General features: G+C 35.6%; 2 protein-coding genes across 5 annotated transcripts in view; one reads left to right on the top strand and one right to left on the bottom strand.

The window, feature by feature from the left end:
- Nucleotides 1-17,117, top strand: part of LOC106055702 (uncharacterized) — a 42,837-nt gene extending 25,720 nt beyond the window's left edge. Inside the window, exons 8-9 of one of the 3 annotated variants that reach the window (XR_001215588.2) lie at nucleotides 15,496-15,668; nucleotides 16,955-17,117. The gene's annotated coding sequence lies outside the window, so the exon portion shown is untranslated. Of the gene's footprint in view, nucleotides 1-11,276; nucleotides 11,409-15,495; nucleotides 15,669-15,992; nucleotides 16,497-16,954 lie in introns of those variants that run through there. The other 2 variants (XR_001215590.2, XR_001215589.2) reach the window with 2 other exon arrangements.
- LOC106055701 (alpha-1,2-mannosyltransferase ALG9-like) lies at nucleotides 1,023-27,220 on the bottom strand. Of its 2 annotated transcripts, none has more exons than XM_013212088.2 (17): nucleotides 26,983-27,220; nucleotides 24,636-24,771; nucleotides 23,098-23,232; nucleotides 22,697-22,767; nucleotides 20,923-21,085; nucleotides 20,400-20,461; nucleotides 20,021-20,108; nucleotides 19,224-19,329; nucleotides 19,032-19,120; nucleotides 17,928-17,967; nucleotides 16,556-16,626; nucleotides 14,864-14,935; nucleotides 13,689-13,821; nucleotides 12,480-12,630; nucleotides 12,051-12,180; nucleotides 11,406-11,533; nucleotides 1,023-3,327 (listed from the first exon to the last, which is right to left on the bottom strand). In XM_013212088.2, exons 1-17 carry the CDS (start codon nucleotides 27,060-27,062, stop codon nucleotides 3,207-3,209), a joined length of 1,776 nt encoding a protein of 591 aa, XP_013067542.2. In that variant the 5' UTR covers nucleotides 27,063-27,220; the 3' UTR covers nucleotides 1,023-3,206. The 2 variants fall into 2 exon arrangements, with proteins under 2 accessions (XP_013067542.2, XP_013067543.2); XM_013212089.2 differs by having other exon boundaries at nucleotides 24,636-24,766.
- Nucleotides 27,221-27,890: the final 670 nt, after the last annotated feature.

The following is a 27,890-nucleotide window of genomic DNA, read 5'->3' as shown; positions in this document are numbered from 1 at the left end:
ACCAAAACCAGTGACTCATCTTGGCGCATCCATTGTCTTTCGAGACAAAAGGAGCCATATATATATCATTAATATTCGAAATCGAAGATATTGCCTTTATTATTATTTCAAGCTCTGCCTGTGGCATTTTACGTCTCGAGTTGATCTTTTCCCTTTGGTAAAAGGCTGCGTATCTGTAATCACCAGACACAGCAGCATTTTCAGCTTTCTTTCTTTCTTCTGGTGTCATCAAGGATACTAGTGGGTATCTTTATGTATGCTTGCTCTTCACGTGGATCTATCGCATTGTCGCTTGTGAAGAGTTTCGTGTCGAGCGTCCATGCATCAGTTTAGGCTTACTTCTACCTTAAAAAGTGAGCGACCTGCAGCTCTTGTGCCTTCTGTTACATCACCATACACAATATCTAGTGGGAGTCGACCTTGTGGCATTCTGTGAACATGCCACCAAGTCGTCTACAACTGATAACAGAGCGGATGCCCTGGCACCCTGCTCTTCACAAGGCTTCCTCGCTGGTTATTTTATCTTGCCAATTTATTTTATGAATCCGCCTTAAGTATTGGAGGTGGAAGATGGTGGACCATGTTTTACAACCATACAGCAGAATGCTCATCCGATAGACTAGGGCTTTGGTATTGATAGCAAAGTATTTTCCTACACTCTTTTCTGCAGCCGTGGCATGGCGTCCTTTTGCCTTAGATACCCTGTTGATGATGTCTTTGTCCAGTAGAAAATCGTTGGAAATGATGGCTCCAAAATTACAAAAATTGAACATTTCCAGTGGTTGGGATTAATAGTCGAGTGAAGTGCATTGCATGTATTTTGAAATAGTATTTTGGTCTTGGTTTGACTAATATTTAAAACCAAAAATTATTTCAGGGTATGACCAACAGTTTGCCACATGCATTTGTAAATTGTAAACCCACATTTTAACATTGTGTTGCATGTACAAATGACTGGGGTGTGGAGGGGAGATGTGAGACACTGCCATCAAGTCACTTTCATCCCAGACAAAGTCCAAGTCTTTTTAGAACATCATAACATTTATTTTAGTCTCCTGGTTTCAATGTCACAGGATAGTTGACCAACAATACAGTAAAACTAAGGACTTTCTGAGCCAGTTATAGACATGGAAGACTACTGAAGTTAATGGGAAATAATAACATAAAAAAACAATATTCCAATCATAACCAAGAAAATAATACTTGCCAATTCTAGTACGACAGCTAGAATGTTTACATAACATAACATGGCACACAACATAACATTGCAAAAAACATAACATTCTAAATTCCAATCAGAATACATCAATGATGCAGTCAGTACTGCAGACATTTACCAAAACTTTGCTGCTCATAACCAGATATAACATCCAACTTGAACTATTCAACTAAATGTAACATGAACTACTTCCATGGGCTACCACATTTTATTTGAAACAAACAATTACAGACATGCATAAACACATGGAAGATTAAATATTGAAACATGTATTGCTTTTTTTTTAAACTGTTCACCAAAGAACCCATTGATTTAGCTCTACTGCATCTGTCCTTTAGGAGCAAGATTATTCTAAGATTGTGTGTGTGATATCAATCAACATGAAAAATGATGGCCTAGACCTTGGTTTGCTTTTCCCTCCCTGACCCAGGGATCCATGTCTAGTCCATAAAATGAAGGTCTCCCCCAACCATCTCTTATAAGGCAATAGGATAGAACAGTGATGCCCAAAATACGGCCCACTGGCCATATCTGGCCCGCGACATGGTTTCATCCGGCCCGCTAAACGTTGGTACAAATTGCAAAATATCCCCCATCACATCCGAAAAAAAAAAGGTTGAGAAATGTATCTTTACCTATGTTAGGGCCCTCACTTTTTTCTGTGATAGACTAGTATCGTGACATGTACATTTATGAAATGGGAGAGCCAAAGAAACTACAATTGGATATAAGCACTATAAAACAAATATGACGGCATTCTTGGTTTGAGTCGCGATTGTTAAACTATGTCTAGAGATTGGAGGATCGATGGGAATATTTACCAAAAAGAGACAAGAAAATGAGCCGTTGTTAAAGCTAGCTACAATATTTCTCACATTTTAAGTAGACAAATGAAGCCAGTTTTCTATTAATTAATGTAAATACTAGATCCACAAGTTTCTAATAAAAGTGTTTCAGGGCAATGTCATTTCCTTTTTGTACATTTTTCATCATGTGGCCCGCGACACGAGTGTCGGAAATTAAAATGGCCCTCAGGTCAAATCAGGTTGGGCAACACTGGGATAGAAGAATCAAAACTTTATTAATGTGGCTATCATTAAAGAAGAAAACAAGGCACTAATATTGACTACAAAAGTAAGATCCAACTAGAAACTCAAAATTCAAGACAAAAAAAATTCATCCTTCATTAGCAAAATCAGCTAACTACAGCGTAGCATGTTTTTTAACACACACACAAAAAAAGATCATATGAATAAATACTTAGTATAAATGTATAATCTTACTCTTAAAGGAATGATTAAATTTAAAATATTCTTTAGCATTCAGCTCACACCCAATTGTATTAACTCTCCTTGAACAAGTAGGCTAACAGTCAAGTGAATACACACTAGTGGCCAACACATCATTTGGTCAAGAAATGTGAACTCAATATCATGATTTATAAATGACAAGAACCTTTCAAAACCTTTAAATACTAGTAACCCATTTATGCACAAACATTCAAACTCAAATAGAATTTAACTACAAATCTACTATCCACATAAACCACAACCTAAAGGACTAATTAGCAGGTAGAAACATCAGCATCCTATCATTTCGCTACATTAAACAATTCAGAACATGTCTTAGGGGTCATCTGGAACAAGCAAACTGTTTAATTGTCCAAAAACGATGTAAGACATAAGTCAAAGGTTACACATAAGATAAAGAATAAATGACCTGTGTGAACTGAATGATTTATGTTTGGCAGCTGAATTGCCTTGAATATGACATAATGACTAGTTGGGAATTTATATATGTCATGGTTGGTTAGGATTGCAACTTAAAATACATTCTGAGCTTCAACTTTCTTAACTCCAGTTCAGGTACAGTGGCAACTTCTGACAAAAGAAAAACAATAAAACACAGGCTGTGATGCAATAATTTTACAAAGTTAATTTGCTCGCCAGGAGACCCCCAAACCATTCAGTCAACTGTCAGTCAAATCTCAGGATCTCTGCTTGGAATGTTTTTTACTTCTGGTTGTCTTCAGGAGACTGTAGGAAGTGAATGTACAATGGTCTGTGGAGAGGAATGGAATGAAGAAAGCTCGAAACACACGATGTGACCTGCAGAAGAGAAAAAAAGGAGGATTTGTTTGATTCTCAAATAATTGTAACAAACAAGGGATTCCCTAGTGAGATGTGCCTGAAAGTTCTTAAGGATATAGTTAATTCTTCTTCTTCTTTTAACCAGCTTTATTGCTGCTGAGCTGTCAGCTCTTTGCAGACTGTGCCAAGGAAAAATAGTGTGTTGTTTTCTTCAGCTGTTCAGCACTGCCGTACAGGGTGTTGGTTATGTTGGGCTGTCATGGTAGTAGGGTCTGCCTAAGGTGGATTAGAGAGGGACAATCAAAGAGGATATGGTTTACGGTTTCATAAGGGTGGGCGCAGTGTCTGCAAAGGGGGAGTTGTGTGGAGTTTATTTTGTTCAAATGGTAATTTAATAGTGGTGTGTGTCCTGTTCTTAGTTGGAAGATTGTAGATTGTTCTTTGCGGGGGAGGAAGTTAATACTGTCCAGTTTGTTAGGCATAGTCATTTCTTTGTACATGGCTCTGCCTGTGTTTCCTGATCCCCATTGGTTGAGCCACTCCTCTTTGTGATTGTTGACTAACATTGACCTTAGGGTGAGGTAGCTTACAGGTCTGTCTGGTTGTTCCATAGATGAACCTGCCTTTGATAGCTTATCTGCCTTTTCATTTCCCATGATGCCAATGTGTCCAGGGATCCACTGTAGTGTGATATTGATATTTAATTTTTATATCATCTGGTGGATTATCACAATTAGTGTTGTCAACTCTCTTGGGCTGTTTGAAGTGTTGCTGTTAAGTGCTTGCAGAGTGGATTGGGAGTCTGTAAAGACAACAATATCTGATGGTGATTGCACTCCTTCATATAATTTGTTTTCCACTGTCTGTAATGCTATGGTAATTGCCTCAATTTCGGCTTGAAAGTTTGAGCAGTAATCGCCACACGGTGCACTTATTTCAAAGTATTTATTTTTAGGGAAGACCAGCAAGGCACCAAGACCAGCATTGATGGTAGCTTTGAAAGCTGATCCGTTGGTATATATATAGATAGCTGTTTTTGGATAGCTTTCAATTGTTTCGAGTGTGCCTACTTTGAGCTCCAGCGGATTTGATTCTTTTGTTAAGGTGTTATTTAGTAAATGTGTTTTAATGGTTGGTTGTCTGTAGTTTAGTCCGGGCGTTATGTTTGAAAATCTGGTAATTCTGGTAATCTGGTAGCAGTTCTTGAAGACATAGGTAGTGACCACAGGCCTATACTCCTCAATATTGGAACTCCAGGTAGATACCAACCCAGCAAAACAACTAGATGGAACTATAAAAAAAGCTAACTGGGCAGCTTTTTCACAAGAAACAGACACAAGACTATCAAGCATAATGGAGACAGATGCCAACTCAACCTACGCAACTATAGTCTCCAACATCTTACAAGCAGCGAAAAAACACATCCCTCGAGGTTAAGTTATGAAATACAATCTTTTTGGACACCAGAATTAGATAAATTAGTAAAAGAAAGAAACATGGCCAGGAAGACTATAGAAAAAGACCCTACTAGAGAGAACAAGACAAAGTACAACAAATTGACAGGGCTTATAAGATACAAAATTAAAACAGAAAAAAAGAAAAAGTGGACCACAACATGCGAACAACTAGATCTAAACAAGGATGGTCGAAAGGCCTGGACCCTTCTGCAACGGCTAGCAGAAAAAAAAACAGATAACAAACCCCCAACCTATAAAAGGCACTGATGACCTAATAACAGAAAACCTTAAAAAGGCAGAAACCTTCAATAAATACTTTGCCAGCATCAACTAGTCAAAACCAAGAAAACAACTGGACCAGGCCTTCAGTAATATCTTGAAGAAAGAAGAAAAAGCTCCAACAGTCAACTGTCAGATCTTTGACACTCCCTTCACTCTACATGAGCTCAATACTGCCCTAAAAATCTCAAGTCAAGAAAATCCCCTGGACCCGATAAAATAAATGAAATGATCCGGGGACTAGGACCACAGACCCAAAACTGTATACTTAACTTTATCAACCATACATGGGAAACTGGAGACATACCACAGGAATGGAGAACTGCAAACATAATACCCATCTTAAAGAAAAATAAACCACCTGGAGACCCAAAAAGTTATAGACCAATATCTTTAACATCCAACATTGGCAAAATGGCAGAAAAAATGATCAATAACCGACTTTATTGGTGGCTAGAAAGTACTTGCTCACTCCACAATGCACAAGCTGGCTTCAGGAAAGCAAATAGAACAGAAAACCACCTCTTTCTTTTTATCCAGGACACAGTAGAAGGGTTTCATGAAAACAAGCACACTACAGCAGTATTTATAGATTAGCAGTAAGCCTATGATAGAGTGTGGAGAAAAGGTCTATGTGGTGAAATAGTTACTATTTGTTTATGTTTGTGTAACGTCGTGAGAATGTGTTCACAACATTGATCTAGTGTGCTACTGTCCAAGTCTCTTTCGTCAGTTCATGTGTCGTTCTAGTTTAATAAAGCCTTGTTTTAGGTTACTCTTCAGTGTTCCTTTATTTCTTATTACAATTTATTAAACTAGAAATTTTCAATTCTATGGATCTATGTGCCTCACGTATCTTTTTTGGATTTTCGTTCAACACTATTCTCAGTCTGTAAGTAAAAGTAATTATACAAATGGAACGGCTATTTAGGCCAAAAGAGCTAGACATAGAGCCTAGCTCGCCATCGGCTGCCGAGAAGTGGCTGCACTGGCTCAGAACATTTGAGAATTTCATCTCCTCAGTCTCTCACTGTGAGATTGACAAAAAGAAATTACTGGAAAACTACGTTTCTTCGAGCGTATTTCAGTACATAAGTGAGTGTACCACGTTCGAAGAATCAATCAAAGTTCTACAAAATGTCTACGTGAAGCCTAAAAGCGAAATTTTTGCACGGCACATGATAACTCTTTGTCGACAAGAGAACGGACAAACCGTTGACTCCTTCCTACTTAAGCTTAAAAGTATGGCCAAAGACTGTGACTTCAAAGCTGTCACCGCTGAAGAACACAGAGATATCTTCGTAAGAGACGCCTTCATTACTGGACTGGCTTCAAACAGCAAAGGCTGCGACTCTTAGAGAAATCTACTTTAACTCTACAGTGCGCCTATGAAGAGGCAAGACAACTTGAATATGCCCATAACCATGCCATGGCGTATAACATCTGCTCTGAAACTCCCTGTGGAGCTAGCGCCGACGAGGAGAGCCTTTCTCCAACGACAAAAGTAGAACACGAGGTGAGTGCGGCGACTAGTAAAAGATGTTTCTTTTGTGGAAACAGCCCACATCAACGCTTTAGATGTCCGGCCCGCGACGCTACATGCAACTTGTGCGGTAAGAGGGGCCATTTCCAGAAAGTCTGTAGATCGACCAGACAGACACTCAAATCTATAACCTCAGCCATAGTGAAAGCAGATGATGAGACGTCTCGGACTACAACCGTTGGATCTTCCTGGGCATCGACACCAGCATCCGGTCTTACTAAATCTACTATTTCAATACTCGTCAATGGAGTACCATTGAAGGCTCTCGTAGATACGGGGAGCAGTGAAAGCTATATATCTTCTTCAATTGCTAAAAGGTACAGATGGAAATTAGAAACGTCCAGAAACAGAATCTACATGGCCTCTACACATCTTTCTCGCACTACTCACGGCCATATTTTCGCAAAAATAAAGTACAAAGATGAACAATACGAAAGTGTTAAGCTCTCACTACTAGATGGACTAGTATCTGATGTAATCTTAGGGCTAGATTTCATCAGCCAGCATGAAAAACTGATGATCCCATTTGAGGGAAAACGGAGCACTCTCCAGGTCTGTACGCTGAAAGCTGCACGAGTTGAAGCCCCTCGCCTCTTCGCTAATCTTGCTCCTAACTGCCACCCCATAGCCACTAAATCTAGAAAATATTCTTTGCCTGACTCCAAATTCATTCAAAATGAAATCAAGAGACTCCTATCTGACAAAATTATTGAGCCTTCCACGTCCCCGTGGCGAGCCCAGATAATTGTAACAACGAATGAAAGGCACAAAAAGAGAATGGATATCGACTATAGCCAAACCATCAATCGATTCACTTACCTCGACGCGTACCCCATGCCAAAAGTTGATGAACTGGTGCAGGAAATATCTAAATACTCAATGTACAGTACATTTGACCTCAAAAGCGCTTACCACCAGATACCTATCAGGGATGATGAAAAGCAGTACACGGCGTTCGAGGCTGGCGGAAAGCTTTATCAGTTTTGCCGCATTCCTTTTGGAGTGACAAACGGAGTCGCTGCATTTCAAAGGACGATCAACACAATAATTGAGGAGGCAGGGCTACAGGACACGTTCGCTTACGTGGATAACGTTACCATCTGCGGACTTGACCCCAGTAGCCACGACCAGAATCTACAGAGATTTCTCAATGCCGCTAAAAAGTACGGTATCACCTTCAACAATGATAAAAGTGCTATTGCGACTAATAAAGTATGCCTCCTAGGCTACGAAATCTCACAAGGGCAATTAAGACCAGACCCCGAAAGATTTCAAGCATTGAGAAACCTACCTCCACCACAAGACATGAAATCACAAAAGCGGGTGATTGGACTACTGTCCTATTATTCTCAATGGATCCCAAATTTCTCCAACAAGATCCATTTATTGGTAAACAACAAAGCCTTTCCTCCCCCTGAACAAGTTCAAGAAGCTTTTAAACAGCTAAAACACGAACTTGAAAACGCTGCTGTGTCGACGATAGATTACAATCGACCTCTAACAGTCGAAACAGATGCCTCTGACATCCCGATTGCCGCCACTCTTAATCAAGAAGGCCGTCCTGTCGCCTTCTTTTCAAGAACACTCACGAATAGTGAACGCAGACACTCAGCAGTAGAAAAGGAAGCATACGCTATCGTAGAAGCCCTGAGAAAATGGCAACATTACCTTATCAGTAGACCCTTCACGTTGGTTACAGATCAACGCTCAGTGTCTTTTATGTTTGACCAGCAGAACAAGGGCAAGATCAAAAACGAAAAGATACAAAGATGGCGACTGGAGCTTAGTTGTTTCCAATATGACGTCGTATATCGACCCGGGAAACAAAACGCTGCGGCGGATACCTTTTCAAGAAACCACTTTGCGTCAGCAATGACTGGAGAAGACCTCAAACTGTTACACAACAACCTCTGTCACCCAGGGGTCACGAGACTCCTCCATTTCGTTCGGACTAAGACTTACCTTTTTCCTGCGAGGACGTCCGCAAAGTGGTAAACCAATGTAAAACTTGCGCTGAACTGAAGCCTAGATTCTTCAAACAGTTTTCAGGCACCCTCATCAAGGCTACCCAACCATTTCAGAGAGTAAGCATCGATTTTAAGGGGCCACTCCCATCTGCTACTCACAACAAATACTTATTAACAATGGTGGATGAGTACTCACGCTTCCCATTTGCCTACCCATGTCCCGATATGTCCTCATCTACTGTCATAAAGTGTTTAAATCAGCTGTTTTCCTTTGTTGGGATGCCAGAGTACGTCCATTCTGACAGAGGTACGGCCTTTATGTCGAGGGAGGTGCAATCCTTTCTGCACGAGAGGGGAATAGCTACAAGTAGAACAACCGCTTTTAATCCTTCATGCAACGGACAAATTGAACGACTAAACAAAACTCTATGGAACGCTGTTACTTTAGCACTGAAAGACCTCGATCTCCCGAACTCGAGATGGGAGCTTGTCTTGAACCAGGCCCTATACTCGATTAGATCATTACTATCTACGGCAACAAACGAAACTCCACACGAGAGAGTTTTCCGGTTCAACCGGAAATCCTCCTTCGGGATATCTATCCCCACTTGGCTATCTAGCCCAGGTCGAGTGTTGCTGAGAAGAGAGAACCGATCTTCAAAGTATGATCCTCTCACGGAGGAAGTCGACCTGCTGATGTGTAACCCCCAATATGCCGTCGTACGGTTGCCCAGCGGTAAAGAGGAGACGGTCTCTCTAAGACGCTTGGCTCCCACCCCCTCCCCATCCACAACAACAAGTGAACCTTCGTTCTTCCCTCAGGGTGAGGATAATGAATATCCTCCAGAAACTCAAAACACGGAAGTACCAGTAAACACCCCTACGGTGATACAAGAAAGGAAAGAACCCCTGGTAGGCTCTGAGGACCTCCAAGCGCTTCCTCTTGAAAATACCCCAATTGACGCTCAGGAACTCGCTAGTGACTCCCAAACTGTAGAACAGGATAGTCAACCCCGTTACAACTTAAGAGAGAGAAGAACCAGACCGAACTATAGAGTCTAGAGTTGTTCCTCTATTGCACTACTTATGTTCTACATAAACTGGCATTGTTTATCTCTTGCTACTGATACTAGAGTTTACTTTTCACTTACTTACGTACATGTTTACTTACTACACTATTTGTTAATACTTAAAACAGAAACTATTAATTGTTTATAAGTCATACAACAGATACTGGTTTTTAGGTTTCTTTGTATCACCATTCACTATTGTTTACTAGAGAAATTAATATTTCGACACTATTTATTGATCTATTGATAATCTATTGTATTACAGGCACTGGCATTCTCTCTTCATTTATGCTATTGGCCTACTATATTATTATACTTGCTATTTTAATTCTAGGCGGGGTGAATGTGGTGAAATAGTTACTATTTGTTTATGTTTGTGTAACGTCGTGAGAATGTGTTCACAACATTGATTTAGTGTGCTACTGTCCAAGTCTCTTTCGTCAGTTCATGTGTCGTTCTAGTTTAATAAAGCCTTGTTTTAGGTTACTCTTCAGTGTTCCTTTATTTCTTATTTATTTATAGATTAGCAGTAAGCCTATGATAGAGTGTGGAGAAAAGGTCTATTTTTGAAGATGAAAAAAATGGTCATCTATGGAAAAATGTACAGCTGGATCAGGGCATTCTTAAAAAACAGAACCATCCAAACCCGATTCGAAGGTGCCATCTCTAGTAAAAAAAGTTTGGAAGAAGGACTACCACAAGGTTCAGCACTTAGCTGCACTCTCTTTCTAATCTTCATGAATGACCTCCCGGACCTCATTTCTGTTAATAAGGCACTTCACGCAGACGACCTTTTAATTTGGACTACAGAGAAATATCCAGTGCTGACTAGATCCAAATTAAACAGAGCCCTTACAACTATCTGCATGTTTTCAAAATTATGGAAAATGGAAATAAACAAAGAAAAGTCAGTTTATTCAATCTTTAGCCACAGCAACAAAATAGAAAAAAAAAAACTACATCCTAAAAATAGACTCACAGCCAATAAATAAAGAAGAAAATCCAACATAACTTGGTGTAAAACTAGACCAAAGACTGTCTCTAAAACACTTCATGGCAGATTAAAAAGAAAAGGATATAGTTGATACCCATTCCAACATTATATCCCCTACTTCAATAACTAAATCAGGGTTTTTTTTTTATTTAGAAGACATACTTTACAAAGCAGTAAATGTTTCTATTGTAAAAAAAGGATTGAGAGAGTAGAATGTATCTTACTAACTTAAGGCTTTAAGAGAGCACTTGAACATTGTTAGGGTTGTCGCAAAGAGTAATATCTCACAAATGGTAGAGATGAATTTCTTGTTTTTGTTTACAACCAGAAAAAGTCTGTCCTCCAAATTGTGATATAGCAAGATTTTGTTTTTACAATACCTTTATTTAACTCACTTCTAGCTCTATAGTCTAGTATTAGATCTTGATGTCCCTCTTGCTAAATTGATAAATACACACGTTCACAAATCTGACTGTCTGACGGTGTCAAAATCATGGGTTTGATACCCGGTTTTAACCATACATTTTTTTCTATTATTTTTTAAAATATTTTATTACATATTAAATTGTACAATGGAGGTATTGTCTTTTTTTAAAATTTATTTTTTTATTGTTTTTATTGTAACATTTACTTGTAGGTAAATATATACATTTTCAGGCAGAAAAGTAGCCCTTTAGTTGTGAACAAGTGCTGTTAGTTTGGAAAGCATTTTAGCAAACACAAAAAAAACAACTAAAATCACAAAATGACTTAGTTTATGCTAGCCAACTAAGTCATCTGACTGACCTGCTGGCATCTAGGAATGGTACTTGCTTGACCACAGTCCAGTCTTTGCTTGCACTGTAACGTGGTTCTAAAGCTGTCCAGTCTTCAGTGTCTCTGTCTATTAGATAATGGCAACGCTTCACATCAACCTGATGAAAAGATATTCAACAATTAGATGTCAAGCTCAGCAACAACTTCCAACTGCCTTTGTGAAATAAAATCATTTAATTTACAACTGCATGCTTGGAATAGATTTTAATGATTGTGTTGTTAATGCTGAAAAATGTGTTGTGTGTTTTAAGATTCATTACAGTTTAATAATGATTTCATGATAATTGATATCATCATTATTTCTATGTGTCAATGAGCCACTAAATAATATCAAAATCAACCAAGTGAAAGGCTAGCTCAAAGCTATCTTAAATGAATATCATAATATCCAAAGAATGTTCAAATTTAAATATTGATAAAAATGAAGCACAAAAATGTTGTTAGCAGCACATAAATTAATAAGGCTTGTCTTCGAGTCGGAAGATTAATAAGCTTCATTCAGCTCATTCTGAGGTCGCGTGCAACCAGGTGCTCTCTTCTATATCAGCTAGCAGCACAAACAATTCATACAAATGTAAAAGTATAAAATGTCCATAGCAATGAAATTGTACTTACATATCGAGATGGTTCTTCTCTATTCATATCATTCATGTGGGAGGGAATAAGTCTTGTTGCATCTGATCCTGATTCATAAGGCTTGGGTAACAGCCCTTGAAATTCAGACTTTAAAAATTGCAAATGCCAACTGAAATGTATTACAGTCCCAATTTAAAATTAATTTATATATCTATACATATATATCAGCATATATATATATATTTATATATATATATATATTGATGATGAAGAGTTATGAAAATCTCAGCAATGATACTGTAAATGACACTGACTTAATGGAACAGAATAAAAAGAGCTTTTAGAGACACTCAAAAAAAGGCTTTCACCAAAAACTAGCCATCTAATTTAAGCTATATTTAAAATTTAAGTTTCAATTAGTAGAGTTTTTTTGTGTGTATATATGTATGAATATATGTATCAACTCACTTGCGATTAGGCAGGAAAAATGAGCTTGGAAACCTGTACCACTCCTTACCAACACAAACATTAGCTGGCTTGTCTGGGGCTAGAGTGTGGATCTTGGGATCAGCAGCCACTCTATGCAGTTCAACATAGATATCCAATGGGGCGTGATAACCTAAGTCATGAGGAGAACATTGAAAAATTGTGAATGAATAATGATGCATTATTCAATACCCCCTCTGCAAGTTCAGCATATAGAAAGTCTTTAGGGATTCTTCCGTCTGGCATACCATCTGACATGTCCAAGCCAGCGCAGTCTTCTCTGTGTGAGAAGAACATAATGTGCATATTGGCCAAATTAAAAACGTCCTGATTGGAGACATGATGCCTCCTTGCAGAGGGAGCCCGACCCAAGACAACCTATAGAGCTGTCAGCAAGCGAGAGATGAGAACCATAGGCATCAACAAAAGATTGGACAGCATGGAGATAGACTGTGCATGCTGGTACAAACCTCACTGAGAGTAAAAGAAAAGAAGCTGCCTTAATCAAGACAGAAAAAAAGAAAGCTGTCCTATCAGCTAGCCCTAAAACAGATGCATATACATGCATGAACTGTGACAAACTCTGCCACTCCAAAATTGGCTTGATTAGTCATATCAGATTCTACCCCATCTCAAGACGAAACCAAAACCCGATCTGGGCACATTCAGTGTCTTCCAAGTCAGAAGGAGCCATATCTATTTATATTCACTACTGGTGTTTAGTAAATGTCAACTGAGATGGTAAGAAAGTTATGTCCTTTGTATTTAAAATGCTCGGATTTTACAAGTAAACAAACCGAAGGTAAAGATTATGCATCAAAAATGCCAAATACAGCCAGGGTAAAAGAAAACTTCTCTGATATAAAATTATTTCTGGGGTTAGATATAAAACTAAAGCAAAGGGAATAAACATTTATGATCTGTTGTCAAAGTGATGTGAGGATGTCAATGACATCTTTTTGCAGTTGTTGCTAAACAAATATTTCATATAAACAATGTACAATTTTTAAAAACAGAAAATGATAATACATTCAAGTCAACGTCAACATGTATGTTAATATCAGGATATTTTGAGTTGCCCATAACTTAGATTTGTACAGATTTTCTGAGAGTCAACATTGAAATAAGAGGCAATGTAACACAAACTAGAGTAGACTTCTTATTCCTTGTTGAAAACAGCTTCAACATTACCTTGGTAAACTGCTATGATTCTAGAAAAACATAGCGCAGCAAATATTAAAGAGAATCCAGCAGTCACCCAGTTTGTGTGCTCTGTATAGTGAGTTGCTTTCTTCTGACCCTGTTGCAACAAGTCCAGCAATCTCTAGTAAGAGAAAAAGAAATTGAATATTCAATAAAGACATGAATATTTTGAGACTACAATCAACAGTAGTCAAGTAAGGAATGAGACGGACTGGTTAAACAAAGCAAAGAATACCAGGAGATAAACAGAAGATAAAACAATCTAAGCAAAGAATACCAGGAGATAAACAGAAGATAAAACAATCTAAGCAAAGAATACCAGGAGATAAACAGAAGATAAAACAATCTAAGCAAAGAATACCAGGAGTTAAACAGAAGATAAAACAATCTAAGCAAAGAATACCAGGAGTTAAACAGAAGATAAAACAAAGTAAACAATTCCAGAAGATAAAACAAATACACAAATTATATACAGTTGAAAAACAAAACTTCTACACTAAGCTAACCAATGTATATCTATGGCCTCCTTCAGTTAGGAAGCGACTATGGATCATCTATAGAAATGCAAACTGCCTAAAGGTCTCCTACTCCTGATTTTTCCACAGGGTTAACTCCCAAAGCCTTTCCTGTGTTTGGATATTGCTGCAAGGCAGCAGAGATTTAAATTCATAGTTTTTCCTTCTTCTAACCAATTTATATAAGAGATAAGAATACAATCTCAATATTAATAATTTTCTGTTTGCTAGACTGTACTGGATGAATGGGCATGTAATGTAATTATAATTTCAAAATGAAATTGTTTGTTAAAAAAAACTTAACCTGATAATTAAATGTAGTCAATTTTAAACTTTGAGATTCTGAACTGAGTACTGGTAATAAAAATTATGATTCAATTAATGGTGTCAAATAATTGTTGTGTTTTTTTTTTAAAGGGGTGGGGGGGGGGGGAGATGGGTTTCGGCAATAGTTATTGAACAAAAAAAAAAAAAAAAATTTTTTGATAACTAAATAATGCATCTTGAGCCCTTTAAATGTACTTTCACCCAAAAAAATAAATAATAAATTTTCATTGTACTTTTTTGAAGATATAAAGTTTAATTTAAAAACTAATCTAAAGCCAATTTGAGTAGTCGTAGTGACAAGCACAAATGGGAAATCCAAACCTGAAGTGAATCCAACACCGTTGCTGCAGCCAATGCAATAAATGGATAAATAGGAAACAAAAATCTCTCCTCCTGTCAAATTGAAAAGACAAAAAAGGGGATAGTTTTTAAAAATAATAACTAACACAATACAATGGCACAATATCCAGGAAAACAAAGAAAAAAGAGGGCTAAGAAATTTCTTGATGTTTTCTCATTCATGTGTCACTCCAATAACTTTATCAATCTAAACAGAAAACAAACTTAAGTTCATTCTGAGTTTGAACAAATCACTCTTTTACTTTCGTATTTGGTTCTCAGATTTTCTGAAAATGTCACACCTTGAGTAACAGAACTCAAAGAGACACAACCCAGAAAGACACATCTTCAAAAGCATAACAAAAAAAACTTTATATTTTAAGGCTCTCTTTTGTTAAATAAAATCTCAAAATACACACCCACAATTAATCACATATTTTTTATAGTATATGAAAAATAGATTATTATAAATTAGATGTCTGTTTTGTAATAAGTTACCAAATATTAAAAAATTTCCATTGGAAATATATTCTGATTCTACAAATGTAAATCATAAGTTAACAATGATGTTAATAGAGTTGTTTTTTTTAAATAATACATTTTGGTCTTCTTAGAGAGTCACACAACAAGACAAAGACAACTTGCATCAAAAGGGGCCAACAAAGGGAAAAAAACGCTTCCTTTATTTATGTGGAAGTTTCATACCAAAACTAAAAATAGCTGTGCCTAGAATGCAAGGCTACAGTTGGCTTTTCTGGAAAAATGCTAGTGACAAGGATATAAAACAGTGAGTTCAGTTACTTTGTAGATGAGATATACTTCATTTTCAATTCACTGTTTGTTAACATCTATTTTAATACATACATACTAATTATACTTTCTTATTCAATTGAAGCTTTGTATTTAAAGAAACTATTGAGCCTGCTTTGACTTAGACTAAGAAGACTAAGACTACTAAAACTACGATTAAGTCTGCTTTATTGATCCTTATTGGAAATTTGTTATGATTGAAAGGACTCTTTTCTCAAATAAAAACATCCACATAAATAGAACAGACACAACAAAAAGAATACATTCAAAGACTACACACAGACGTATTGATCCTTTTCAGGTTCCCAGCAGCGCTGATACAGTCTGATTGAATAAGGAATGAATGAGTTTTTGTACCATTCAGTTCTTGTCTCGATTGAGATCAGTCAACCACTTCGCAGCAAGTTAAGAGAGTTATAAGGGAATGGGTGGCAGTTGTCATCTAAGATTTTTTCAACTATGCTGAGACATTTTTATTCAAAAAGTTCATTTAAATATAGCAGTGTTGTGCATGTTTTTTATGCTTTTTTATAAGGTTGTCTAAGCGGCGCAACAGTTTAGATATTTTTGCCTTACAAACAAGTTATTCAATATGTTAGTAGATTTTGCATTGATGCACAGTAAAATACAAAATTATCATTATCATTTTATTTATAAAGCTGCACACACTAGATCAAAACACAACAAAAACACACTCAATGTGACATTTTAAAAATGTCTATAACAACTTTTCTATTAAAAGCAATAAAGAAAACCCTACAGAAAACACTGACTCAACTAAAATGTTTCAAATTTAAATGAGTGAACTAGACGTCAAACATTATCTTAAACATTGTCAGTAAGTTGTGTTTGAACAAGACTTACTTTGTGTGGCCTGGTGAAGAAAATTAGAATCCAAATGTACAAAGGACTTAAAGACATCACCAACTGTAGGACTGAAAGTATACCAACAAACATAAGCTTCACTTTACACAAAACATTCACAAAGCAAAATGTGACTCAGTCTGACAAAAAAAAGTTAAACAGTATTTTGGATGAGAGGACATTTTCCAGCATTTCAAACCCATATATAAAGAATGTACAAATGAATTGCATTTAATCCGAATATTTACTTTTGTAATAAAAAGTGTCTATGTTCATGAAAACATTAATAAAAATACCATCTTGACAACTGCAAAAACCTAAGAATAACAAAAATTATTTTGTGAACATTCCATTCTAAATCCAAGAAGCAAATGTAGAAAAACTTTTCTGTTTACATAGGTCATGTGTTCTATCACTGGCTGGTTGCCTGGTTGTGTGGTATGCACTCTGGATTGTCATTGTATGGGCTTGATGGTTCCAGGTTCAAACCCTGTCTGTTACCTTCCACCGCTGCCCTGCCAGAGTTTTGGACTAGGATGTAATTATCTTCAAATCTCTACAATATATATTACTTCTATGAAATATTTCATTACATTGAATATATTCCTGAAAAAAAAAAAAGCCTAAAAAAAGTTTTATTTTTCTTTGATAAGTTCATTTGAATGAGAAGATAAGAAAATAAAGTTCAAATTCAGAGATGTTACAATCAAATGCCATGACATTTAGAATAAGGGGGGAGAACTGTTATTGACGTAGTAGTAACTGAAAAGAAACACACACACTCACAAAAACAACCTAACACAAAAAAGGTTGAATTTAACCTCCACAAACGTCTGTTCAGTACAGAAAAAAACAAACAAATTCTATTTAGGAACACTGAAAGAAAGATTAACAATATCACATTGTGAGAGTAAACAAAATACAAAAAAATAAATAAACAGTATGTTTCAACAACCTTCAATCCTAAGTAGTAAATGATTTTACATTTATTCTTCAAACAAAATACTTAGGGGGCATGGTGGTTGAGTGGTAAAGCACTTGGCTTCCAAACTGAGTGGCCCTGGGATGAAATCCTGGTGAAGACTGGGATTTTTACTTTCAGGATTTTCAGGGTGCCTGAGTCCACCCAGCTCTAATGGTTGGGGAAAAGGTGGTTGGTCATTGTGCTGGTCAAACAGTGGGCCTCAGAAACAGATGATCTTTACATAGATCGCAATGTTTGAAAAGGGAACTTAACTTTTTCTCTTTTACAACTCCTTTACAACTATTTAAAAATAATCTAACTATCTATATATATCTATATATACATTTTATTTTATATTAAATTATTATATAATTATAATGTTATTATATTATATATATAAGAGATTACCAGAGGAAGTTTTGGATTTCAAAAACCATGAAGTTAACAGCTGGAAAAACAAAAGCAACAAAAAAAGTTGACTTAGGATGAATAGCATGTTTCAATTTAAAAGTTCATTTTAGTTGGGTTAGTGACTAAAACAGGCCTGCCACCAGAAATATTTGGGGCCCAGATAACTGGTTGTGGGCCCCTCTGTGTTACCCCCCGTCCCTCCCATGCCAAAAAACCTTCAACTACAAGATGCATAAAAAGCCATGTTTATTGGGAAACTGGACTAGAGTCCCTCCCACCCTGAAAGCAGCGTTGCTATAGGAATCTATTTGAAAATATACCAGGTTGAAAATTAAGGGTATTGAGATCAACTCACAAGAGGCTATATTTTTTTACTTAAGATTTAATCTGAGCAGGGTTTCTCAATAGCAACTTTGTACAAAGCTTTTTTGAACTCACTCTGTCTGGTCAAAAGTCTGTACACATTATTTCTCTCTCACCCAATCTCGAATCAAGCTAAAATTTAGCACAATTTTATTTCTTACCTCACAACACAAGAAACAATTTTTTAAAATAAACCAATTAGTTAATTAACTATTGGTAATTAATTATTTTTCTTGGTATCTTGAACAAGGGAAAGAATTTGTACTTGACTGAAGTGATGGTATAAGCTGAATTAGTCCCCTTTATAGGTTGTCATCTGAGTCTTAGTGAACACAACATGAAAATTAGGAAAAGACTATAGAAACAGTAGATAACTATATAATCTTCCATGTTCATAGGCTCTCCACTAGCAGAGTAGTTACCATATTGGCCTGAGAGGCCTGAGAAGGCTTGAGCCATGAGTTTTAATTCAGGTCGTTCCCACTTTTTTTTTATTATTATAAATGCTTTTTTATTGTTACAAATTTAATTACATGACTGATCCAAACTAATTGATACAATTATGCTCAATATAAGCTTTTTTGTTTTTTTTAGCCGCTTTTTTTAATTTTCTTGTGTACAATTACTTAGTTGTAAAGCAGAAAGATAAAGATAATTCTAAAATATTGTCAAGTACTTTTATGCATAAAAGTTAGCCAGAAAAGTTAAAAGATGTTAGATGTAGTCTATGTATCTTACCAAGAAAGGTAATGATCCAAGTGCCAGCAGGTATGCAAAATTAAAATTCAGGAATCCATTGATGATGTAGTAAGACAAAGGTTCTACGCCTGGGAACAAAACAAAATGTGCGTGGAAACATTAGATGATGGAAAACTATAACTCTACTAAGTTTTAATATGGTTAAACTAGACAAGGACAAGAATGTGTTACCATAAAGTTCAGGGCCATGTCCACTGATCACGTTGTAGAGCACTATATTCAAGGGTGCAATAACAATTTTGCCATAATAGTGCATATCTATTAACACAGATGGCACCTAAAGGAAAGGTTGAATGATGCTATTATCTTTTTATATTAGAACTAAGCTTTTTTTTTTTAATTTATCAAGATAAAGAAAATGTTACAAAATCATTTGTTTAAAAAAAAGGACTTTTGATGATTAGGCTGAGTGGCTTAAACTGTTTGACAAGTAGAGTGTTTTAATGGAGGCTTACAGATTTTATTTCAATACCACTAACTATTAAAAAAATTCCTCTTCAATACAATATTTTTAGAACAGTTGAAGTAGAGTTAATCAGTTTCAAAGACCATTCATCAAGGAGATGTAGGAATTGCTAAATCAATAGCGCCTCCAAAAAAAAGTTCAAAAGCTCTTCCTCTCTTCAAAACCTATTGTCAACTTCAGCTCATTACAGTGGCCTAAAGTTACTTTACTGTCACTTTATTCAATGGATGTTAGGTACCTTACATGTCAGAATCCTGACAATAGACTAGCATTGAAAACAAGAACCATAGGCTAAGAAGCCAATAGCTCTGCCACATGTCCAATATATACATATCTAAGTGGTAATAAAACTGTTGATTTGATTTCTATGTATATCACTGGGCTGATTTTAAGCACCTTCTCAAGGGAGTTTTAAATTACTTTGTAAATATTACTCTTACAGATTATTTGTGTATTTACTTGAGAATAAAAATCATTGCAAATTGTTTTTGAAATAACTTACAAGAAACAGAATCAGAGATATAGTGCTCCACTTCACAAAATAAACAAACTGTTTCTTGACAATCAGAACATCAACAGCTATGGGAATCCTGTCATAAATTACACAGTGAGTTAAATCTTATTGTTGAAAGACCATATGATTGAAACTGACTCTACTGCATCATCTCAAACATCAGAAAATAAAATTGTTTAAGTATAATATATAAGTCAACACTCTAATACTAATAAGTCAGTAAATATATCTATTGACACACACTAACACTGACATCCCAAACAAATCTGGTGAACGAAGACCTAGAAAGCAGTTCAATAATTACATACATTTAGAAGAGACAAAAAAAGGGTAGAGCATCTCAAGCAATATTAAAGTGGAAACTTACCCCAGAGCAGCAGCAAAGGGCCAACCAATAATGGCACTGGCAGCTATAGATATAATGCTCATCTGGATAAGGTAAAATCAAAGAATCAGTCATATTCTATAAGCATAGATAGCATGTATGTCCACAAATGGATCTAATAGTATTAAGGAATTATGGAAATTCTTTTTTAGTTACTCAGCAATAAAAAGAAACTTTGTCAAATTGATTTGCTAGTTTTAAGGTCCTTGAAAATGGATAGAAAATAATACAAAGAGTTCATGTAAATTCATTTTTTTTTTAATTTATAACACTTTCTTTAACCTATCAAAATTAATTCTAAGTTTTCTGTGAGATTATGTGTAATAAAAATATTCTATTGTAGCCATGTGATTTATGCTGACAGTAGCTTTTAGAAATTTAACCAGTTCAAAAAAGATCTCATGATGTAGAAGTTTTGCCAGGATTTTCCTTACATTTTCTAGTTAATTTTTTTATAAACATTTTACTTTAAAAAAAAAACATTAAAAAATAAATTAATACTTACATGTGGCTTTCCACTAAACCAACACCCAAATGCCACCATGGTCAAATACATTGAGAAGCTGCTGGGTAAGAAAGCAGCTGATGAGGTAAACATGCCAGCCGAAAAGAGAAGAAGAATCAAAGTCAAGCGCCCAATGTTTGAACCAAACCTTTCACACACTCCTCTAGGATGAAATGTAATTGGGATTTAGCATTAATTGAATAATTTCAAAACAAAAAAAAAAAGAAACAACAATAATTAATAAATTAATTAATGGCAATGTCTTCGATTTCAAAGATTAAGTATGAGTGCAGTGTTTCACGTGACTACACAAACCCAGTGGCAACCTGCATATTTCTCCACATCTCGAGCAGACAAAGCCATTGCTGCGTGCAGTCTCTTTATTTTTTCTTTACGTCTTATGCCCTGTCTTCAAAAATGACCCACAGCCTTTGTGAGAGCTCTCCAACTTTTTCAGAGGCCATCAGCTGCCAGCTACTTTCTTCTATGCCAGTGAGGGCAAAATGTCCTTTGAGTTGGTCTTCATAATGCTTAAAGGGTCACCTCTGTTACTTCATCCTCCTTTAAGCTTGCCAAAGAAGATCGCATTTGGCATGCAATCATGATTGCAGGATAGTTGTCTGACCCAGCACAGCTGTTTAATGGTAATTAGTGCTTCTATACTGTCCACACCGGACACCAGCAGAACATAGTTATTTGTAATGTAGTCTTGCCAGCGTATGCCCATTATAGACCAAAGGCCTCTTAGATTGAACCTTAGAAGGAGCCTTAAATGCCTTCGATAAACCACAATAAACAAAATTTACAAATGACAACATATGACTTGTAAAGTATTTATTATTTGTGTGTTTTTATCTTAAGAGTTCATTTATTTTTGTCATCTGGGTTGACTACACCAACTTCTACCAGATTCCAACATCAAAACATTCATTTTATATAAAAATGTTTCCAGAAAATTGTTGTCAACAAAGATATTAATATAATACACTTGATACTTTTCAATAACAGTTAAAGAGTGATTTTTTTTCTGCCACAATAAATACAATCAAAAACTTAGAAATTGCACTACACTACTCCTATGCTATTGCATGACAAGAAAAATTTGAATTGATTTCATTTAGATATTTATTTAAATTAATTAAATATTAAGTGAAATGTCAGTCTAGACCACTGATACTCCAACATTTTATGGTCAAAATCAAGGCCCATATAAAAATCTTAAACATGCTCCACTATTTCTTCCCTTTTTTTTGTGTCCATCCTCTACAAGGCTAGAAGTTCTGAGGGACTAACACCATGTCATGGGAAGATATGGCCCATGAATCACAGGCTGAACATTACTGGTCAAGACCTTCAAGTTTTCAGTAAAGCTCTATCCCAATTTTTTTTCCATGTCTAAAGGCAAGACCACTGATGTCCCAATATTTTATGGTTATGGCCTAGATAAAATTCTTAAAAAGCACAGCTACGTCTTCCCTTTTTTTGTGTCACTCTTCTACAAGAGTAGAAGTTCTGAAGGGCTGATATGGACCATGAATCACAGGCTGGACATCACTGGTCAAGACCTTCAAGTTTTCAGGGAAAGTTTATCCCTATTGGTGCAAAGACTAACCCTCTTTATACAACGACCTGGGTTGTGTAGATGGAAAAAAAACAAAAAAACTTTCAAACCTCCAGTAAAAATACCAATCAAAACTTTCTACTATCAGCTTGTACCTCATCCCATTTCATATCTTGATAAACTTAATTAAATAGAATCTACAGAGCAAATTACCGGTAAAAAATCATCTCTGATAATGCACAAAGTACTCCTAGCAGACATCTGGTCATGTAAAAAACAAGAATCTGAAACATGGTGATTCAAATATTGGCATAAATTATTTAAATTTAAAAAATTAAATCAAAGTGTAATTTTTCATAGAGAAATTCTCTTGACAATTTATCTAATATCAGGTCAATCTAATAGAGTGTAGATCAATCTAAGAGTGATTTTGAATGAGACTGTTTTTCTTTCAGTATCTAAATTAGTACATAAAATAACTAATAGAGGCTAAGCACATTGTTTGTAAACTCTATTAATGCAAATTGAATGAATAAATAAAGGAGAGTTCTTGAAATGAAGTGCATGTCATTAAGTCTGTTACTGTAAACAATCAGCTCTCCCTGTGTACGTACAGTATTTTCTCCAAGTAAAAGTGCACATAGCTTCATGGGCAGAACATGAAGAAGGATGTAAGCATACGAGCGTATAGCATATGCTGGAGAGTACTCCCACGTCTGGAAGCCTTTTCCGTAATTCAGGAAATGTGCCTGTTGAAGCATTAGTATTATATATAGTTTAGATATTTTTTATAAACCAAAGTAACATCATGGTCCCATGAAATGATACTACGATTTACCAAAGAGTTATATTGAGTTATTAAACAATATTGTTGAAAGACTTTGTTGAACTATGACACAAAACTTTCAAAATTGATTACACAATTTTTCTTTAGATTAGGTAGCAGCAGTAGCTTCCGACATTTTTTTTAAAAGTATCCAGATATGGATTTCTATTAAATAATTGTTAAAAGAAAGAACATTTAAAAAGATTTTTCAAACAAAAATTGTATTTTAAAAATTATGCATGGTGTAATTAGTTAGTACTGTAATTAATAAGTAATTATAAAGTAATACATCAGTTGGCTTCTCGCATATTATTTTATCAACATGCAGATTACTGAGGTTGTGATTTTTCTTTTTACAATGGCTTGTCTTTCAAAAGTCTCAAAAAATGTGTGTACATAATGTTATAAGCCTGTAGGCCAGTGTAAAAGGTAATATGTTTACTTTATTTAGAAAACTTAAATCATGATAATCTTAAAGACCAAATTATTTCTTTATAGGGTGAAAAAATGCAGCAAGCATGAGTAGTCTCCCATGAATGGCACTAATAGAAAAAAAAAACACTATCTCCAGCAGTTTGTGTGATCTATTCTAGATTGTTATCACCATGGTCCAGAGTTCCAAGCATGCCCACTTCCAGCCCTTACTGAACTGCAGAAGGTTTTGGCTGGGACATAATAATCTTCATTTTTGAAAAAACAGAAACTTTTTTTTTTTAAATCTATAAATACCAATAATGTCTTCATGTACTTTTATTAACAAAGACTGAGGACATATGTCTATTTTATGAAACAATTTGAAAATTCGAAATAGAGGGGAAAAAAGGAATAATATATCCTATGGCATAAGCCAACAGTAAGATACTAGAAAGATAATTAAGTGCATACAAATAATATATTGTCTAGGAACATACCAATCTTACATGTTTACACTGCAGAACAATATAATAATAATAATTATTATAATAATACTAAATTAGCAGTGTTTCACTTTTGAGGGCCATTAAAAACATAAGACAGTCCTACAAAAACTGAAAGCATAAGACAGTTCTACAAACACTAAAAACATTAAGACAGTTCTACAAACACTAAAAACACAAGACAGTCCTACAAACGCTAAAAACATAAAACAGTCCTACAAACACTAAAAACACAAGACAGTCCTACAAACACTAAAAACATAAAACAGTCCTACAAACACTAAAAACACAAGACAGTCCTACAAACACTAAAAACACAAGACACAGTCCTACAAACACTAAAAACACAAGACAGTCCTACAAACACTAAAAACACAAGACAGTCCTACAAAAGGATGTCTTCACCTACAGGCTCCCAATAATTGTATGTTTCGTCACAGTCAGAGACAACACTCCATAAAGCTGCACACAGCCTGGCAGACATGAGAAGTTTGAAAGTTGTTCCTGGTGTTGGTGACCATGGCTCATCACTGGAGGATACTGCACTAGAAGAAAAAGTGTTTTATACATCATTTAGGATCTAGTTTGGTTTATACAGGCCTAAAATAGATTCTGATAAGTATCTTTAAACTAAAGAATATCAGGATAGCCATCGATCCAGAATCTAAATCTAGACCTATATAGAGACAACTTCTGGTGGTAAATTTATGTGCTCTGGACTGTATTTCATTGGTCCTGGGTTCAAAATCTGCCCACAACCACCATCCCCTACTGTAACTATCCTTTAGGAGGGAGAATTTAAAGAAAATAAAATTATAAAATCTTCATATCTGAAAGGAATATCCCAAACATGTAAAACAGATGGGTGAAATTTTTTTTGTCTTATGATGTGGGAGGTTGAGGCCTTGCTTGAGAAAGGTGATATATATAGTCCAGCATTTCTCAAACTGAGGGGGTGCACCACAAAGTCTTGACAAAAGAACAAAAGAAAATTGTGCTATGTTATAACTTATATGTAGACTGCATATTTCTCTTCTCTTTCATTACATTAAAGTAATTAACCCTTCTCCCCCCGACACTACTGGTCAACTGTCCTCAGTGCTCCTCCCAGTCAGATGGTTAAAGGGGGCGTGATCAAATTTTTGTTCATTTAGGGTTTAAGGGGAGCAACACCGGTAAAAGTTTTAGAGACCCAGCAATCTATAGTATAACTTTAGTCTCTAATGATAATCTTGTCAGTATACTTGAGTATACTTAGACTTAGATCTACTATGATCTAGATGCTAGATCTAGTTACTAGTTCTTATCTTATAAAAATAATACAGACATTACTATAAAAAAGAACTTCAAAAAAAGAATGTGTGCATCTAGGGCTAGGGCAATCTAGTATGTTATCAATAAAAGGTAGATTCTATCTAGTATTGACACCAAGACAGTAAAGTCTATAGTCTATAGATATAGACCAGTGTTTCCCAAACTTTTTTATAAGAGAACACTTTGGACATTCTGAGGATTTAGCGGACCACTTCGCTTATTTTTTTTTAGAGATTTTTATTCACATGGTGGCCTACTACTGGATCTAGTTAATTATATCAATAGTTCGTAGAACACCTATTCAGGTGTCATGATTCGGAACACTAGGATTTCACGGAACAAAGTTTGGGAAACACTGATTCAATCTGGACTCTAAATTAGAATCTAGATATAAGATATTCTAGGTGAATATGCTGCCAGAATAGGTCTAATCAATGCAAACTACATAGAGTAGATTCTAAAATGTTTAGATCTAGAATCTAGAGTAAAGCACGATTTCTGGCCCCCTGGCTTTTGCAAAGCATACCAGCCTCCTCACCATATTATTATTATTATATCCTCTTTATTTCAATGTTTACTACCCAAGTTTCTTATGCACCATTTATTTACACATCTGACACATGTTTCTTCCGTTTTCTTCTGTCAGCAGCAGAGTTCAATCTAAGAGATCTATCTGTAATAACACCTCCTATTCCCCACACACACACACAGAAACAATTTTTTTCCTTAGCACAACCAGCTATATGGTAGGACTACAGGTAAAGCTGTAGTGACCCAGGGTTGACATCAGCAAGCTGAGAATGAAAATGTGAAGCGTGGAAAGAGTGAAAATGTCTTTTTTCCTTGAGCTGGTATAAAAAGAAAATTATTTTAAGGGCGAAATTTGAAAATAAAAACATGTTTCAGATACATTTCCTTTAATGAGGCTGTTAAATTTTTTAACTGGCCATCCACGTTACAAAAAGAAAAATCATTCCCCAAACTTATACAAGTGATCATACCGACTGTACCACTCTTTCACCTCAAATATCATTTTAACTGTGCATAGAAATTAAAAATAGGTGATACATTACAACATGCATAGTTATTTTTATCAACAAAAAGATGACCAATTCATTCATCATACTATGATCATACATAGTCTAGAGTCTAGATAGAAATAGATACTTTGAATATGATAGTGATACTCTTAGTCTTAGACTTAGTTAACAGTTTTATAAGGTCAGACCAATAATGCCATTAAATTTTAATCATATCATTAATGGAGCTATGAAAAATAAGAAAATTGAAAACAAAAAATTGCTGCAAATTTGCTTAGCACTACCGGCAATCATATTTTACTCTAAATCTAGATTTCTAGATCTATATTTTATTTGTATTATTATATTAAAAATTTTTAAATATTGATTGCAAAGCCTTGGCAAAGCTGCACTACTTCTCACTTCTCATTCTCTGTCTGTGCTGGGACAATTTTTTTAGCAAGAAGTGCAGTATTTTGATTTATATTTCGTCTAATAGCCATTTTTTTTTTACAGAAGGCTAGCTTTATATAGATCTATATTCTAGATCTTAACTCCAGATCTAGATTATATTCTAGATTGGATCTATATAGATCTATTCCAGGGTCTAATGCTACGTTGAAATCATTTTCCACCTGGATTACATAGATCTAGATCTAGACCCTAGATTATCTCTCTTTTGTACTGCACATCTTTAAAATGTTTTGCTTTTTCTTTTATTCTTTCGCTTTTTTATTGTTGTTATTATTATATTTAATATTTCGATATGGAATTAATTATGCAACTGGGTCTGCATAGTCATGTGAAACACTGCACTAATCCTTAATCAACAGAATCTAAGACATTGCCGTTACTTATTATGCAAGCTGTTGTTTTTTTTCCCATAAAAATATACCACTTTTACAGTACACATAATTGTACAGGACATTTTATTGTGAAATAGATTGTTTATTATTTTATTTTTTTATTTTTAGCATTTACCACATTTTTTTATTGTAAAAATAATTGTATATCACTGGCGGATCCAGGGGGGGCGGTAGGGGCGATCGCCCCCCCCCCCCCACTCTGCCGACTCCCCCCCCCCCGAAGGGGGGGGGCGGACTAATTTTAGTATAGAATTCACACAATTTGTATACGAATTCATTACTTATGTTAATAATATATACTAATTATTTATATTTCAACCTATTTTTAGATTATTTCGCCCCCCCTCTAGTATGTTGGCCGATTTGGTGGGGTCGGGAGGGGGCGATGGTATCAATCTCACCCCCCCCCCCCATAAACCTTCGAGTGGGGGGGGGCGGTCCAATTTCTTTGTAGAAATCACAGCT

The sequence above is a fragment of the Biomphalaria glabrata genome, chromosome 15, assembly GCF_947242115.1.
Source record: "Biomphalaria glabrata chromosome 15, xgBioGlab47.1, whole genome shotgun sequence".
In the NCBI taxonomy this organism is placed as follows: Eukaryota; Metazoa; Mollusca; class Gastropoda; family Planorbidae; genus Biomphalaria; species Biomphalaria glabrata.
This window is presented reverse-complemented; position numbering and strand designations above follow the sequence as displayed.

What these genes read in the sequence shown, in the direction of transcription:
- LOC106055701 (XM_013212088.2), bottom strand. Translation starts at nt 27,062, where the DNA reads ATGGCTATTAGACGAAATATAAATCAAAATACTGCACTTCTTGCTAAA. An exon ending in GAAATCCAAAACTTCCTCTG is followed by an intron (nt 16,627 to 17,927) that starts GTAATCTCTTAT and finishes GTATACTTTCAG; the next exon opens with TCCTACAGTTGGTGATGTCT. An exon ending in GAGAAGAACCATCTCGATAT is followed by an intron (nt 11,534 to 12,050) that starts GTAAGTACAATT and finishes TCTTTTCATCAG; the next exon opens with GTTGATGTGAAGCGTTGCCA.